The 15,600-nt window shown below is 44.9% G+C and overlaps 1 protein-coding gene across 2 annotated transcripts in view; it reads left to right on the plus strand.

Annotated features, from left to right (window-relative positions):
• The window catches only part of fbxo34 (F-box protein 34), a 50,717-nt gene extending 40,731 nt beyond the window's left edge, over positions 1–9,986 (plus strand). For both annotated transcript variants that reach the window (XM_035743343.2, XM_035743344.2), the window contains exon 3: positions 6,172–9,986. In XM_035743343.2, coding sequence (XP_035599236.1) covers positions 6,182–8,590 — 2,409 coding nt within the window. In that variant the 5' untranslated portion in view covers positions 6,172–6,181 and the 3' untranslated portion in view covers positions 8,591–9,986. The remainder of the gene's footprint in view (positions 1–6,171) is intronic.
• The last annotated feature ends 5,614 nt before the right edge of the window (positions 9,987–15,600 follow it).

A 15,600-nucleotide genomic window follows, 5' to 3' on the forward strand; every position in this document is an offset into this window, starting at 1 on the left:
AAATAGTTTGTTGGCCAGGTTGTGTAATAATGAGTAACAGTCAAACTTGGCAAGCCAGACCAAGGGGCTGTAACCACAATATTGCAGAACATTCACATAAATGTATTTTATAGAACAAAAATGTGCAATAGAGTAGTTGCAGCATTGATTATTCATTTACTTTTCTTTCTGCAACATTTCTTAAGTTTCACCTCACTGATTCTACTACAACCACATTGTGTGGTACTCTGGAGTGTGTATCTCTGAACAAAATGGCTGATGCTAGTGACATTAGTGTAGCAAGTCGCTGTCTGAGCTTCAATGACCTTTTGGTAAAGTCAGCTAATGGCTAACTGACATGAATCACTTAGAGTGCAAGAACCATGCCTGCCATGATTGTCCATTAATTATTTGTTTTTCTCTTGTTTTTCTTTGTTGCTTAAAGTGCTTTGAGATTGTAAAAAAAAAAAAGTGGTATAAAAGTGTAATGAATTATAATTGTTATTACAGGTTGTTGCCACGGCTATATAATGTGATCCCACTCAGTTGATGTTGGTGCCACTTTTTCCCCTCTTCAGTCAACACGTGCACACACACACACACTAGAGCAGTGAACACTGGGACTGGTGGGGGAGAGGAGAGTGACTGGGGCTACTGCAGGCCTTTCAAGGACACACAGTGCGCTGTAATTCTCCCTCCCTTGGCACACCGCTTTACATGCTCTCCAGCTAGCCAATTACTAGATGAAGCCACCCCACCCCAAGAGAGCAGCGTGTGTGTCCCAAATGGCACCCTATTATATACCCTAGTGTGTCGATTTTTTTAGTAGTGGTTTCTTTGCAGCATTTTGACCATGAACGCCTGATTCAGTTTCCTCTGCTGCAGAGTATAAGTTCATTAGTTACAACTCTCAGAAGACACATCTCAACATCAGGAGACCACCCCCTCCCCTGCATGCCATCCCTGATTTGGTTACCTCAGGTGCTCCCCCCGCCTCCACCCTACTGTCCCACATTTATCAGAGTTCCAGGGCTGCAGTGAAGAATGCCTTATATGTACTGCCGTCTGTCCTGTCCCACTGCGGCTACTGGAAGTCCTGTGTGCCGTTGGAGTGTGTGTGTGTGTGTGTGTCAGGGGCTGGATCAGCTGACAGGATTTGTGTAAGGGCCCAGCTGTGTCTGAACTTAGGCTCTGTACCCATTTTGTCCGAGCAGTGGGAGGGAGACTGGGGGAATAGCAGCGGGAGAGAGGCTGTGCTGGGGGAACAATGGAGGGAGGGTAGCTGGGCTGGGGGAACAGCAACCCTTGTTTTTGCCATAATCAGATTGTGTGACGCAGCTTTCCATCCACAAGACACCACGTGTCCCAAATTGCACCCTATTCCCTATTTAATGCAGTACTTTTGACCAAGGTCTAGGGATCTGGTAGTGCACAATGTCTAAGGAAGTTGTGAGGTTTTGCTCACCTGAGGTAGAGTATTTCATGATAAGCTGTAAACCACACTACTTAGGGAGTTCATCTGTATTTTTTGTAGCTGTCTACATACCACCAGAGACCGATGCTGGCACTAAGCCTGCACTCAATGAAGTGTATTCCACCATAAGCAAACAGGAAAACGCTCATCCAGAGGCGGCGCTCCTAGTTGCCATGGACTTTAATGCAGGGAAACTTAAATCAGTTTTACCTAATTTCTATCAACATGTTAAATGTGCAACCAGAGGGGAAAAAAACTCTAGACCACCTTTCTCCACACACACAGATGTGTACAAAGCTCTCCCTCATCCTCAATTTGGCAAATCTGACCATAATTCTATCCTCCTGATTCCTGCTTACATGCCAAAATGAAAGCAGGAAGCACCAGTGACTGTCAATAAAAAAAAAGTGGTCAGATGAAACAGATGCAAATCTACAGGAAGTTTTTTTTTGCTAGCACAGACTGGAATATGTTCCGGGATTCTTCCGATGGCATTGAGGAGTACACCACATCGGTCGCTGGCTTCATCAGTAAGTGCATCGATGTGGGGACGACGTCAGTGACTGTACGTACATACCCCAACCAGAAGCCATGGATTACAGGCAACATCCGCACTGAGCTAAAGGGTAGACCTAAGAAATCCCGCTATGCCCTGCGACGAACCAACAAATAGGCAAAGCGTCAGTACAGGACTAAGGTCAAGTCGTACAACACCGGCTCCAACGCTTGTCGGATGTGGCAGGGCTTGCAAACTAATAGACTACAAAGGGAAGCACAGCCGAGAGCTGCCCAGTGACACGAGCCTACTAGACGAGCTAAATTACTTCTATGCTCGCTTCGAGGCAAGTAACACTGAAACATGCATGAGAGCATCAGCTGTTCCAGACTACTGTGATCAAGCTCTCCACAGCCGTTGTGAGTAAGACCACTAATCCACCTGGCATGTCAGATTTCAAAAAAGCTTTACGGTGAAAGCAAACCATGCGATTATGTGAGGACAGCTTTCAGCAGACAAAACATTACAAACAGCTAGCAGCAAAGCAGATTGGTCTCAAGTGAGAAAAGCAATAAAATTAATCGCTTACCTTTGGATCTTCGCATGTTTACACTCACGAGACTCCCAGTTATACAATAAATGTTTGTTTTTGTTCCATAAAGATTCTCTTTATCACCAAAAAACGTTTTTTATAATCGATGGTTTTTACAATAAATAATCGATAATATTTCAACCGGACGGTAAACATTTCAATACAAGAGAAAGAAATGAGTCAGCTCTTCATGTGCGCGCATGAACAAATCTAATGACATCTGGCTATCCACTGACGCGATGTGATCATTCTCGCACATTTTTCAGAATAAAAGCCTGAAACCATGTCTAAAGACTGTTCACACCATGTGGAGGCCATAGGGAAAGGAATCTGGTTGATATCCCTTTAAATGGAGAATAGACTTGCAGTGGAACAGTTTCAGAAAAACCGCACTTCCTGGTAGGATTTTCCTCAGGTTTTCGCCTGCAATATCAGTTCTGTTATACTCAAGACACTATTTTGACAGTTTTGGAAACTTTCGTGTTTTCTATCCTAATCTGCAAATTATATGCATATTCTAGCTTCTGGGCCTGAGAAATAGGCAGTTTACTTTTTTATCCAAACATGCCCCCTTGCTTCAAGAGGTTAAACAGGTCAATATTCACAAGGCTGCAGGGCCAGACGGATTACCGGGACGTGCACTCAGAGCATGCGCTGACCAACGTGCAAGTGTCTTCACTGACATTTTCAACCTGTCCCTGATCGAGTCTGTAATACCAACATGTTTCAAGCAGACCACCATAGTCCCTGTGCCCAAGAACACAAAGGTAACCTGCCTAAATTACTACCGACACGTAGCACTCACGTCTGTAGCTATGAAGTGCTTTGAAAGGCTCACATCAACACCATTATCCCAGAAACCCTAGACTTACTCCAATTTGCATACTTACCTAACAGATCCACAAATTATGCACGCAGATCCTCAACATGGGCGCCCCTCGGGTGCGTGCTCAGTACCCTCCTGTACTCCCTGTTCACTCATGACTCCACGGCCAGGCACGATTCCAACACCATTTAAGTTTGCCGATGACACAACAGTGGTAGGCCTGAACACCGACAACGATGAGACAGCCTATAGGGGAGGAGGTCAGAGACATGACCGTGTGGTGCTCTCCCTTAACGTGATCAAGACAAAGGAGATAATTGTGGACTACATGAAAAAGAGGACTGAGCACGCCCCCATTCTCATCGACAGGGCTGTAGTGGAGGAGGTTGAGAGCTTCAAGTTCCTTGGCATCCACATCACCAACAAACTAACATGGTCCAAGCACCCCAAGACAGTTGTGAAGAGGGCACGACAAAACCCAAAACCCAGAGGGTGGTGCGTACGGCCCAGTACATCACTGGAGCCAAGCTTCCTGCCATTCAGGACGTCTATACCAGGCAGTGTCAGGAAGGCTCAAATAATTGTCAATAATTGACTCCAGCCAACCTAGTCATCGACTGTTCTCTCTGCTACCGCACGGCAAGCTGTACCGGAGCACCATGTCTAGGTTCATGTGGCTTCTAAACATCTTCTACCCTCAAGTGACCCCCTACTTGTATTGCCCCCCCCCCCTTCCCCCTCTCTTACTCAGCTGCTACTCTGTTATTATCCATGCCTAGTAACTTTAACTCTACTTAAATGTACATATTACCTTAACTAACCGGTGCCCCCGCATATTGACTCTGTACTGGTACCACCTGTATATAGCCTTGCTGTTATTTTACTGCTGTTCTTTAATTATTTGTTTTATTTCTTACCTTAAGGTATTTTTCTTAGCTGCACTGTTGCTTAAGCATTTCACTGAAGTCTACTACACCTGTTGTATTCGGTACATGTGACATATATGTATATTTGTGTGTGTGTGTACCGAATACAACAGGTGTAGTAGACCTCAGTGAAATGCTTAACCAACAGTGATATATATATATATATACAAAAAATATTTGATGTAGAGAATATGGTGCCTTTTGGGAAGCAGACTGTTTATGCAGTGTGAACAAATGAGAGAACCTAGGTTAGAGCCGCTCGATCCAAGGCAAGGATCGAGTGCTGCCTCTCCCTGCTGGCCTGATCAATAGGATGAAAGCGATTTCGTAGATAAGCACCAAAAGTACCCAGTGCAAAATTGACACAAAACCCTACTCCAGTGTAAAGTAAGCTATGTAGTTTAAGGCAAGCTCAGCACTTTTCCACTGTGTTTTTGCAAGGAAGGTTTTGCCAGAGATACACTGCGTCTACAAAACATTGTGTGCCATTCAAAGGGTGAAGGGGCAAGAAAATATTTCGGTGCCTTTTGAACAGGGTATGGTAGTAGGTGCCAAATGCACCGGTTTGAGTGGCAAGAACTGCAACGCAGCTGGGTTTTTCACGCTCAACAGTTTCCCATGCGTATCATGAATGATCCACCACCCAAAGGACATCCAGTCAACTTGACACATCTGTGGGAAGCATTGGAGTCAACGTGGGCCAGTATCCCTGTGGAACGCTTTCAACACCTTGTAGTCCATGCCCTGGCGAATTGAGGCTGTTCTGAGGGCAAAAAGGGGTGCAACTCAATATTAGGAAGGTGTTTCTAATGTTTTGTACACTTGGTGTATGTTGGCCGGTGCGGGCAGGGGAAATCATCCCCCTTTTGGCCGTCTGCCTCTCCATGCCAAGTGCAGAAACCTGTTCTTCAGTTTCTATTTCAGGGGTTCCCTGAGACATTTGAGTTTATGAATATTGTGAACAGATTCCTTACATTTTGGCATATGAATTTCTAGAATAAGTTGCGGGATAATACAATACCATTTAATATTATTAATCTACAATGTATGTTCTTAACCATTTGTAACATGGGCCTGGGAGGCTCACAGGGATATTGGTATCCACAGTTCTCTACCAATTAACACATTTTCAACACAATACCTCTTGTAATTACAATTGTTTTAGTGGGAATTAGCTTAAACTACAAAATGTTTTCTCCGATACCAAATGTGTTGGCACTATTAGCACAAACAAATGGTGGTCTCATAAGTTTAATGCAATGGCAGTAGGCCTAATGCAGTTTAATGAAGTGGAAATGTTTGTAGGGTGCATGGGGAATGGAGAACAGTGATTCAACGTGACTAGAGAGCTCACCCCATCACATACTGTTCAATAGGCCTAAGAAAATGTTTAAGAAAAACGTCATTGTTCAATAAATGTTCAAGAGGAGAAAAAAGGGTGGTTGCGGATGGGTTTCTAGCAATTGGGTGCGGGTGAACAAACAGCTGACCAGCGCATCATTAGTCCTCTCCCGGGTCCAAAAAGTTTGGGAACCCCTGCTCCGTCTTGCAATAAGTACCCTATACCCTACATAATTGTGCCATTTGGAATGCACCTCTTGTTTTCTTCCGTAGCTGACCTGAGGCCCAGTAGTCCAAGCATAGATAGAGGGTTATAGTTCTGGCTGTCCCACTCCCAACTGCGTTTATTGATAATATATTTGCTGCGTTGGCAAAATATTCAGGACGTGTCAGATAGAAATAGAATAACTAGAGATGACTTAATTAGCTATTCTGCCTTCTATGAATCTTCTCTTGCATCATCCTGAACAGGCCCCTGTTTAGGCTGTCATATCACATGTACCACAATAACGCATGGACTCCATTCTTCTGTTCCAGGGCTGCAGCCATGCACCTCAAGCCATACCCCAAACTGCAGAAGAAAGAGTTCTACCTGGAGTCCAGTCAGGACAGCCAGAGAGGCCTTAACCATATGAGCCAGCTAGGGGCCCTGTCTCTGAGGACAGAGTGGGGGGTCCGTCCAGCCCTGGTGGGCTCGTCTAGCAGCGGGCTCGGCCCGGGCACGGCCCGGTCCCCCCTTAGTGTCATATCCACCAACACCCGGTGCTGCAGTGACGGCAGTAATAGTACCCACGGCAACAGTGGTAGTGGGCTGCAAACCTCAAGGCTGAGTGGGTCTGGGGGAAATGTATTTCACAGTAGTACAACCTGGGCCCGGAGGAAAACCTCCGAAACCTCCTACACCACCACCTCGTCCCTGCTGCTCCTCCCCACCTCCTCCTGCACCTCCTCTACAGGCTTGGGGGGATCTGAGAACCAGGAGGCCTCCCTCAGCATCTCCTACCAGGGGGAGGACGGAGAGGGATCGCTGGACATCTGGGCTGTCATAAAGCCCGGCAACACCAAGGAGAAAATCGCCATCTTCGCCTCGCCCCAGTGCCGCGGCAGCCTGGTGAATGGTGGAGGAGAGCCGGTCAGGGAGGCGCGTGAGGGAGACTTGGTGAGCAGCATCTCGGTGAGGACAGTGTCTGTGAAGATGAAAAGCTGTTGGGAGGACGAGGGTGGCTCTGTGGCCAAGCGCAGGAGGAGGTCAGGGCATCGGGGCCACCACCAGGACAGAGACCGACAGTCACCCAGAGCTCTAGAGAGACAGAGCCCACTGAGTCCCACAAAGAACAGCCCAGAAGAGGTGACCCTTGGCGAGAGCCCTAGAGTGCCTGAGTGTGGGGTTGTAGGGGTGGGTGGGGAGCAGGTATGTAGGGTGGAGGGCGAGGAGGGGAGTGAGACTGGGACGGGCAAGGCTCTCTCTGTGGTGGAGTTGGTGGCCGCCTTGGAGCAGAGAGCCAGCGACAAGCAAGGGGACTCTAAGCCTGTCTCTCTGCGGAGCTCCACAAGCATTACCTTATCCAGGGGGCTGTCACTGACCCAAGAGCCCCAGCAGCCCAAAGCCCCAGACCAGAGCCCCCAGGGGACAGATGAGGCGGAGTGTGTAAAGGTGTCAGACATGGTGGCCAAGCTGGAGTCAGAGTGCCTGAAGCGCCGGAGTGTTCCAAGGGAAGGGTCCGGATCTGGGGGAGAGCTGTCGCGCAACAACAGCCTGCGGAGGAGGGTGGGCCGGGTGTTACTGGCAGGAGCAGACGCCTGCTCCATCTCAGCCCAGCCACCTCCGTCTCCCACTGGGCCCCAGCACGGACTAGAGGAGACCACGGGGGTGCAGCACCTCCACGCTAGTCCATCTGAGGGCCGTCCCTCTGTTAGCACCATCCACGCGGACAAACTAGTTCCCAGCAGCTGCCATGAAGCTTCCCACTGGGCTTCCCGTTCCTCTGACCCAGCTTCTCCATCTCACAGTGTGGACTCTGGGTGTGGAGCCTCCATCCACGCTGTCAGAGAGCCAGAGGAGATGTGTGAGGCCCAGGGACAGCAGGTGGGGAGCAGGGTCATTGAGGCTGGGCAGGATCTGTACCTCCAGCTCCAGTCAGAGCGGGCCAGCAGCAGTCTACAGAGTGAGGAGCCCCTCCCAGGCATGCTGTTCTTCTCACACCCTCTGCCCTCACAGCCGGTGCTAGAACAACACAAACTCCCACACCCAGACAGTACTCGCACCCAGGACACTGGGTCCAGCCCTCAACTCACCAGAGACTTAGCGGAACCCTCCAAGCCTCAGCCCTGCGACCCTGCTATCACCTCCCTCCTCCATGAAACCATATCGCACAGTGAGAACTGGGCCAAAGAGGAGGATGAGAGGGAGGAGGAGAAGGCGGTGAGTGAGGGAGAGGGGAGTGCTTTTAGCCAGTGTGAGACCGTGCCTTTCCCCCTGCGCCGCCTGGTGTCTCACGAGTTCCTGGAGATGCGCTTTAAGATCCAGCTGCTCCTGGAACCCCAGCAGTACATGGCCTTCCTGCCTCACCACATTATCGTTAAGATCTTCTGCCTGCTGCCCACAGAGAACCTGGCAGCGCTTAAGTGCACCTGCCACTACTTCAAGTTCCTCATCGAGACCTACGGAGTCCGACCCGCAGACTGCCGCTGGGTGTGCGACCCCCGCTACAAAGACGATCCCTGCAAGCAGTGTAAAAAACGGTATGGGCGCGGGGATGTGTCCCTCTGCCGCTGGCACCACAAGCCCTACTGCCAGGCGCTGCCCTACGGCCCCGGGTACTGGATGTGTTGCCATGGTTCCCACAAAGACACGCCCGGCTGCAACGTCGGTCTCCATGACAACCGCTGGGTGCCCGCCTTCCATAGTATCAACATGCCAATCTATAAGAAACCCAGGGCGGTCACTGAGGAGTAGTGGAATAGACAATGGGAGAAAGTGACTTGACTTCTGTGTGCTTTATTTTGCCAATGAGGGCTTTGTGTGTGTGTATGTGTGTCTGTGTTGCCATATGAGCATGTGCAGTTATTTGTGGGGAGTGTCTGACCGCAACCAGGTTGCTGGTACTGATGAGGAATCACTGGATCTCTTCCTTGACCCCTAACCACTGACCTCTAACCCCTCCTCAGGTCCTCTGAGATGGTCAGCACTTTAACCCTGGTCATAGTTCTCAATCTTCAAAGGATTCTGACAGGGTATTCTTTTTACTTGCTTCTATGTGTTGGGTTAAAACATCTGATTCTGACCAGAGTGTGTTGAAGAGAAGCTTTGTTTCAGATTTCTCTTCAGTGTTGATGCTTAATGTGTCTCTCCTTGCCCACAGCCATAATGTTTCCTTGCTTATGCATTAACCAATACGTTGGGATAGCTATTTTAGTTAAGGTAAGCCTATCAACGTTATGCAGTATACCCCACCCACAAGTGTGATTTACTCAGTGTTAATGTGTTGTTGTCTAAGTGGATACATGCATTGCTGCAGGTCACCGGTTTATGCAAAATGTGAATCAACCCCATCCTATATCCCATCCATATCCTGTCCCAAATGGCACCCTAGTCCCTATGTAGTGCACTACTTTTGGGATGTTGGAGTCTATATCCCAACTCAACTGTATCAGTCTCCGGGTCAGAGAGGGAAAGGGTTTTGTCTGTCCTGTATCTGGTTTGATTGAAAAAGTTTGTTCTGAGCCCTGTTGTGTTTACATTGTACGTAGTGCTACAGAGTCCTATATCAAAAACAAAGTGAGGAAGATTGACAAGCAGCACGAGTATCTATGACTTGAATGCATTTATCTTCAGTTTGGTAAAAAGAAAAGTTTATTTTGACCCCGTCATGTATATATTCATGAATGATTATTATTGGGTGTTTTACAATGGGTCCCAGATGTATAACCCATATGCTTATTTGGCCGCTCTCATTGCATTATTCTCCACCATTTTTAATGTGCGTCTTAAATGGCACAGTATTCCCTATATAGTGCACTACTTTTGACCAGAGCAATGGGGCTGGTCAAAAGCAGTGCACTATAAATGGAATAGGGTGCCATTTTGGACAAGTGCTCATCCCTCCTTTTTATGATGCTGATATTTCTTGAAGGGAAACATGTCTGGAGAAGTTCACCTGTCTGTTCTTTATGAGGATTAACTGGACATGATCTAAACAACAAAACAGCCAGGGTTGATTACAAAGGGGGAGAAAAATGGGCTCTAAAAGTAGTTTGCCTCCAGATATTTTTTAAAACAGTTTGTTGTATAATATTCCAGCTGTACTCTGCCTGCAAAGGCATTTTACTACAATAAAGTGCATTCATTCTGAGGTTAACTGTCATAACCCACCTTTCCTTCTCGTGGTGTCTTTAAACTGAAAGGAAGTGTAAAGGTTACAACATAAAAATGGAATGTATTGATCTTTACTGAATATTCAGGGATATAGACTAAATGTATACTAAGGGTCTCCAGCCTTAAATGTCACCCATTTCTATTATTTATCACATCTTGTTGTCATTGACATATGTCAATGATGTTCACAACTTAAGGTCTGTACTGTAGAGCTGGTAGGCTTGCCTTTCATTGGGGCGAGGGGTATTGTTTGGGTCCAGGTGTGTTAGGGAAAGAGCACAGACACGCACAACAGATTTATAAAAGCAAAATAAATGTATTCCTTGCTGTGTGAGAAATTACTTCCTTGAAGTTGAAATTAATCATCTCAAACATTTGAGGGAAATTTCCCCCCTTTTGTCAACTTTATAATTTAATACCAAAATGGCAGTCCTCCGACAAAGGGTCTGGATTGTCCACTTGAAAAGGCAAAGTGCGATGAGTAGGCAATGTATCAATGGGTGTTAATATGAACATTGGCATGGAATTGTCTGTCATGTCAGTGCCTCCTGAAATGGTGTGTTTACATGCTCTTTCGTTTCTTCATTCGGTGACCTTTTGAATTCACAAGACAGTAGGGGATGAAATAAGACTTGGCAATAAAATGCATGAAAAGATCCTGTGGGTTGCCAGTGGTTTTGATTTGAGCATTGAGGAGTATCTTCTAAATCCCAATTTGATACATATGCTATTGTCTCTATTTTAACCCTCAGTCCCATGACCCCAGCAAAAATGTGCTTTTCATTTGTCTGCATGTCAAGCCCTTGTATTTAGCCTCACAATTAAGTGTTATACAATTTTATTTCAGCACAACCAGGGCGGCTACAAGGAGACCACAAAACAATGACAAAAAGTTACATTCATGAGTTTAATATGAATGCTTTAAGTACAGAAGTTGTTCTCAGGGAAATTAATATCAAACTAGTCAGTGACGACCGCTTAAGGTATTAGACTACAGTGCATTCAAAAAGTACAGTATTGACATTCATTTTGCTACGTTACAGCTTTAAGTGATTAAAAAAAATCCCCCTCAATTTACACACAATATCCAATAATGACAAAGTGAAGAGGTTTTTAGAAAAAATAACACCTTATTTAGTATTCAGACACTTTGCTATGAGACTCAATTGAGCTCCAATGTATCATCCCCCTTTCCTTTACCTGTTTCCATTGATCATCTTTGAGCTCTTTCTACAACTTGATTGGACATGCTTTGGAAAGGCACAAACCTCTGTGTGTGTGTGTGTGTGTGTGTATATATATATATATAACTCTGACGGAGCTCCTCTGTGCAGATGAGAGAACCTTCCAGAGGGACAACTATCTCTGCAGCATGCCACCAATCATGGTATACTGGCCAAACGGAAGCCACTCCTCAGTAAAAGGCACATGACAGCCCGCTTGGAGTTTGCACCTAAAGGACTCAGACCATGAGAAACGAGATCCTCTGGTCTGATGAAACCAAGATTGAACTCTTTGGCCTGACGCATGGTGGTGGCAGCATGCTGTGGGGATGTTTTTTACAGCAGAAGGAATGGGGAGACTAAGGATCGACGAAAAGATGAATGGCACAAAGTATAGAGAGATTCTTGATTAAAACCTGCTCCAGAGCACTCAGGACCTCAGATTGGGGCGAATGTTCACCTTCCAACAGGACAACGCAGGAGAGGCTTCGGGGACATGTCTCAATGTCCAGCCAGAGACCAGACTTGAACCCGATCAAACATCGGGGCGGCAGCGTAGCCTAGTGGTTAGAGCGTTGGACTAGTAACCGGAAGGTTGCGAGTTCAAACCCCCGAGCTGACAAGGTACAAATCTGTCGTTCTGCCCCTGAACAGGCAGTTAACCCACTGTTCCCAGGCCGTCATTGAAAATAAGAATATGTTCTTAGGTAGGTAAAAAATTAAAAATAAAATCTCTGGAGAGACCTGAAGATAGCTGTGCAGCGACACTCCCCATCCAACCTGACAGAGCTTAAGAGGACATGTGGAGAAGAATGGGAGAAACTCCCCAAATACAGATGTGCCAAGCTTGTAGAGTCATACCCAACAAGACTCAAGGCTGTAATCGCTGCCAAAGGTGCATCAACAAAGTACTAAATAAAGGAAATCCTACAGTGCATTCGGAAAGTATTCAGACCCCTTGACTTATAGTTATGACTCATTCTGTGGTACTCTTGGCTAGGCTTGAATTTCCCTGCCAATTATATTTGAAAATATGTAGGTATATGATCACACTGGTAAGAGAGAATTTGTTGTATTACTTACACTAACATGGCTTTTCAAGAGAATGAGAAATCTGCAGAAAATGTAATGCCAACTCTTGATACACGTCCCCCCCCCCCCTTCGAGACGGAAACTCAGTTCCCTTAACCCAGTTATTAGAAAACCATAACTTTTTCAAACTGTTAATCAGGCTAAAATGCTCTGGGAAACTCGTTCCAAGCCTAGAGGAATATTGGGAGGTCATCTGAATATTCATAGCATTATTTCTAAACGTGAACAGGTAGAACATTTATCGAATGACTCAAATCTATTTTTTTTCTGTTTCTCTGAGATTGGCTGAAAAAAAATCTCTGCCTTTAATGTCCCTCCCTGGATATTCTATATTCAGGAGGGACAGGGCAGAGCGTGTGGATTGCTTATGTACATGAAAGACAATTGCATTTAAAGTTATCATATGCAAACATGCCAATGACCTTGAATATATGGAGCTGAATGTATTCCTCTCCCCTCATGTATCTCACTATTATTGGATTATATCGACCACCGACATCTGATATCTTGTTTTATGACCATTTTAAATGCCATGCTTAAAGAATGTGATCATAAGGTGATTTCAATATAAACTGGGGAAACAACTTGCAGGGAAAAAACTCGAGATCACAGACTATTTCAACCGGACTCCAACAATACAAGGTCCAACCAGGGTAACACAGTCATCCCAGACTCAAATTGATCTGGTGTTTACTAACAGACCTGATCAAATAATTAAGTCCACTAACTGACTAACTGGTTGGTATATCTGACCACAATGTTACATTGGTGGTTAGAAAGCTCACTAAAAAAGAGATTTAGGCAACATATTCATGTGCAAAAGTACGATAAAAAAAATCCTGAAAAATGAGCAGAGTAACTAAGATGAGTCAAATGGACTGTTCTGATCTGTTAAGGAATAAAGACCCAGAGTCTGGATACAGAACATTTCTGTATGCTATTGACAAAGTGGATACCTCTTTTACTAGGAAAATTAAACGTTAGCCAAGATGGAAAACCTGTCTACCATGGCTCAACGAGGACCTCTGGAGGCAGATGAGAGAACGGGATCTTTCCTTGAAAAAAAGCACTGAAGAGAGAGAGATAAGGTGGTAAGGAATATTTTTTTTAAAAAAGCAAACACATAATTCTTTCTTAGTGTGATCAATGAAGCAAAACTAAATGGCAAAGTGGTTTGGGAAAATCTCAACAAACCAACAGGGAGAGAAAAAAACATCCTGAATTAAAGGTTAATGGGATTCTAATTCAAGACTCCGATTTCATATCCACCACCTTTTTTTGCTGATTGTCAAAGAACTGGCTCAGATATTTTCAACCAAGTCCACAGTTCTCACTCCCATAGATAATAATAAAACAATATTCAGAATTCCTGAAATCTCAGCGTCAGCTGAGTATTACTAGCTTCTTCAAGAGCTCTAGAACTAAATATTTGATCTAGACACTATTCCTGAAGAGACACAAATATTCTCTGATTGCCCCTATTGTACATCTAGTTAGTCTGTCCATCAAATATGGGCTCTTCCCCAATGCTTGAAAGTTTGCTGCAGCGATACCTGTTTTAAAATCTGGTGACCCAATACTGGTGGAAAATGTCCAACCTATAAGCATTCTTCCAGTGCTATCAAAAGTAGCTGAAAGATGGGTGGCTGATCATCTGACTGATCACCTCATTCGGGGTAACTCCATACATCAAATGCAATTTGGATTCAGAACTAACCAATTCAATCTAAACTGGACATAGGTGGTGAAGTCGGTCTTTTTGGATCTTAAAAAGGCCTTTGATACTGTGAATCATGAGGTCCTCCTATCCAAACTATCCTCCCTTAATGTGTCCACTGAAGTTATTAGTTGGATGTATATCTAACAAACAGAAGTCAAAAGGGTTTGTCTGGGGAACACTCAGCCGGACTCTCTTTACTATAGCAGTGGGGTCCCACAAGGGTCAATATTAGGCCCCCTTATGTTTACCATCTATATAAATGATCTCCCACTTGCTTGCCTACAAGTTAACATGCAGATGTATGCAGACGATACAGTATGTACACTCAAAAATAGACATTAGTTGTAAACAAGTTAACTGAAGCTATGGTACATGTTTCTAAATGGATGACTAATTATTGCCTGCATTTAAATATGACTATGTACTTCTCTAAGAAATCCAATGATTCTTCCCAACGAGCTGCTCTTGTTAATGGGGAGAATCTGAAAGTTGTGTCTAACTTCAGGTATCTTGATGTCATTTTGGACTCCAACTTGACATTTAACATGTGAAGGTGGTTAAGACGGTTAAGTTTGGATTATCCAACTTGAGGTTTATAAGACCTTCCTCTGGAGGCCGCCAAACTATATAGGCATGCTGTGATCTTCTGACATCTGAGATATTGCCTCACATGCTGGTCAAACAGGAGCTACTATTCTGAAACCAATTGAATCACTCTACAAACACTTAAGATGTTTGATAACAAACCAAACAGTTGCCACCATTGTCATATCCTTTACAAACATCATTTATTTAGTCTGGATAGCTTTAAGCAGTATAGATGCAAGCCTTGTCTTGAAGATCCTGCATGGTCTTGCCCCTCCACCCCTATACTGGAATATCATGCTCAAGGAAAGCCCCTCCAGGATAACAAGGGCAGTAACTATAAAGGGGGTTGTTGTCCCTTTTCCACACCGTAAAATCAGTCAATCTGCCTTCTCTGTTAGAGCTACAATATACTGGAATGCAATGCCCATGGACTTGAGAAGCTGCACTGATAATTGTATTTTTTAATTTAAATTGAAAACATGGCTCAAATCTATCCAAACCTGTACACATGAGTTATCTGTGGTTTCTCATATGTAAGATGACAGTTGATGACAGTGTTGTTGTTGTTGTTAGAATAATATATTATTGGATGTAATGGATTTTTATTGTTTGTGTATTTGTGTAGTGGCTGTGTAAAGTCCCTTACCTGCCCGGGGACTATGGGTGCAAATGAGCTTTTGGCTAACCCCGGCACATTTACATGGCTGTTGCATTATTGATGTTGATTAATGTGCATTATCCCCTATAAGTAAATAAATAATAGGTGCACTTGATTTACCTCTCTGGGGGTGTAGGTGGAGTTCTACCTTCAGACACATGAAATGGTTCAAAATGGGAACACTGCCTTCCCGGCACTAGGGCTGCTGAATCAAGTGCACCTATGCCAACAGCGCAAAACAAATATAGGAATGTTATTTTTAAGCTTGGTGATAAATGTTGGTAACCACTGATACAGACGTTTTTATATA

Source organism: Oncorhynchus keta, chromosome 29 (genome assembly GCF_023373465.1).
Source record: "Oncorhynchus keta strain PuntledgeMale-10-30-2019 chromosome 29, Oket_V2, whole genome shotgun sequence".
NCBI classification, from domain to species: domain Eukaryota; kingdom Metazoa; phylum Chordata; class Actinopteri; order Salmoniformes; family Salmonidae; genus Oncorhynchus; species Oncorhynchus keta.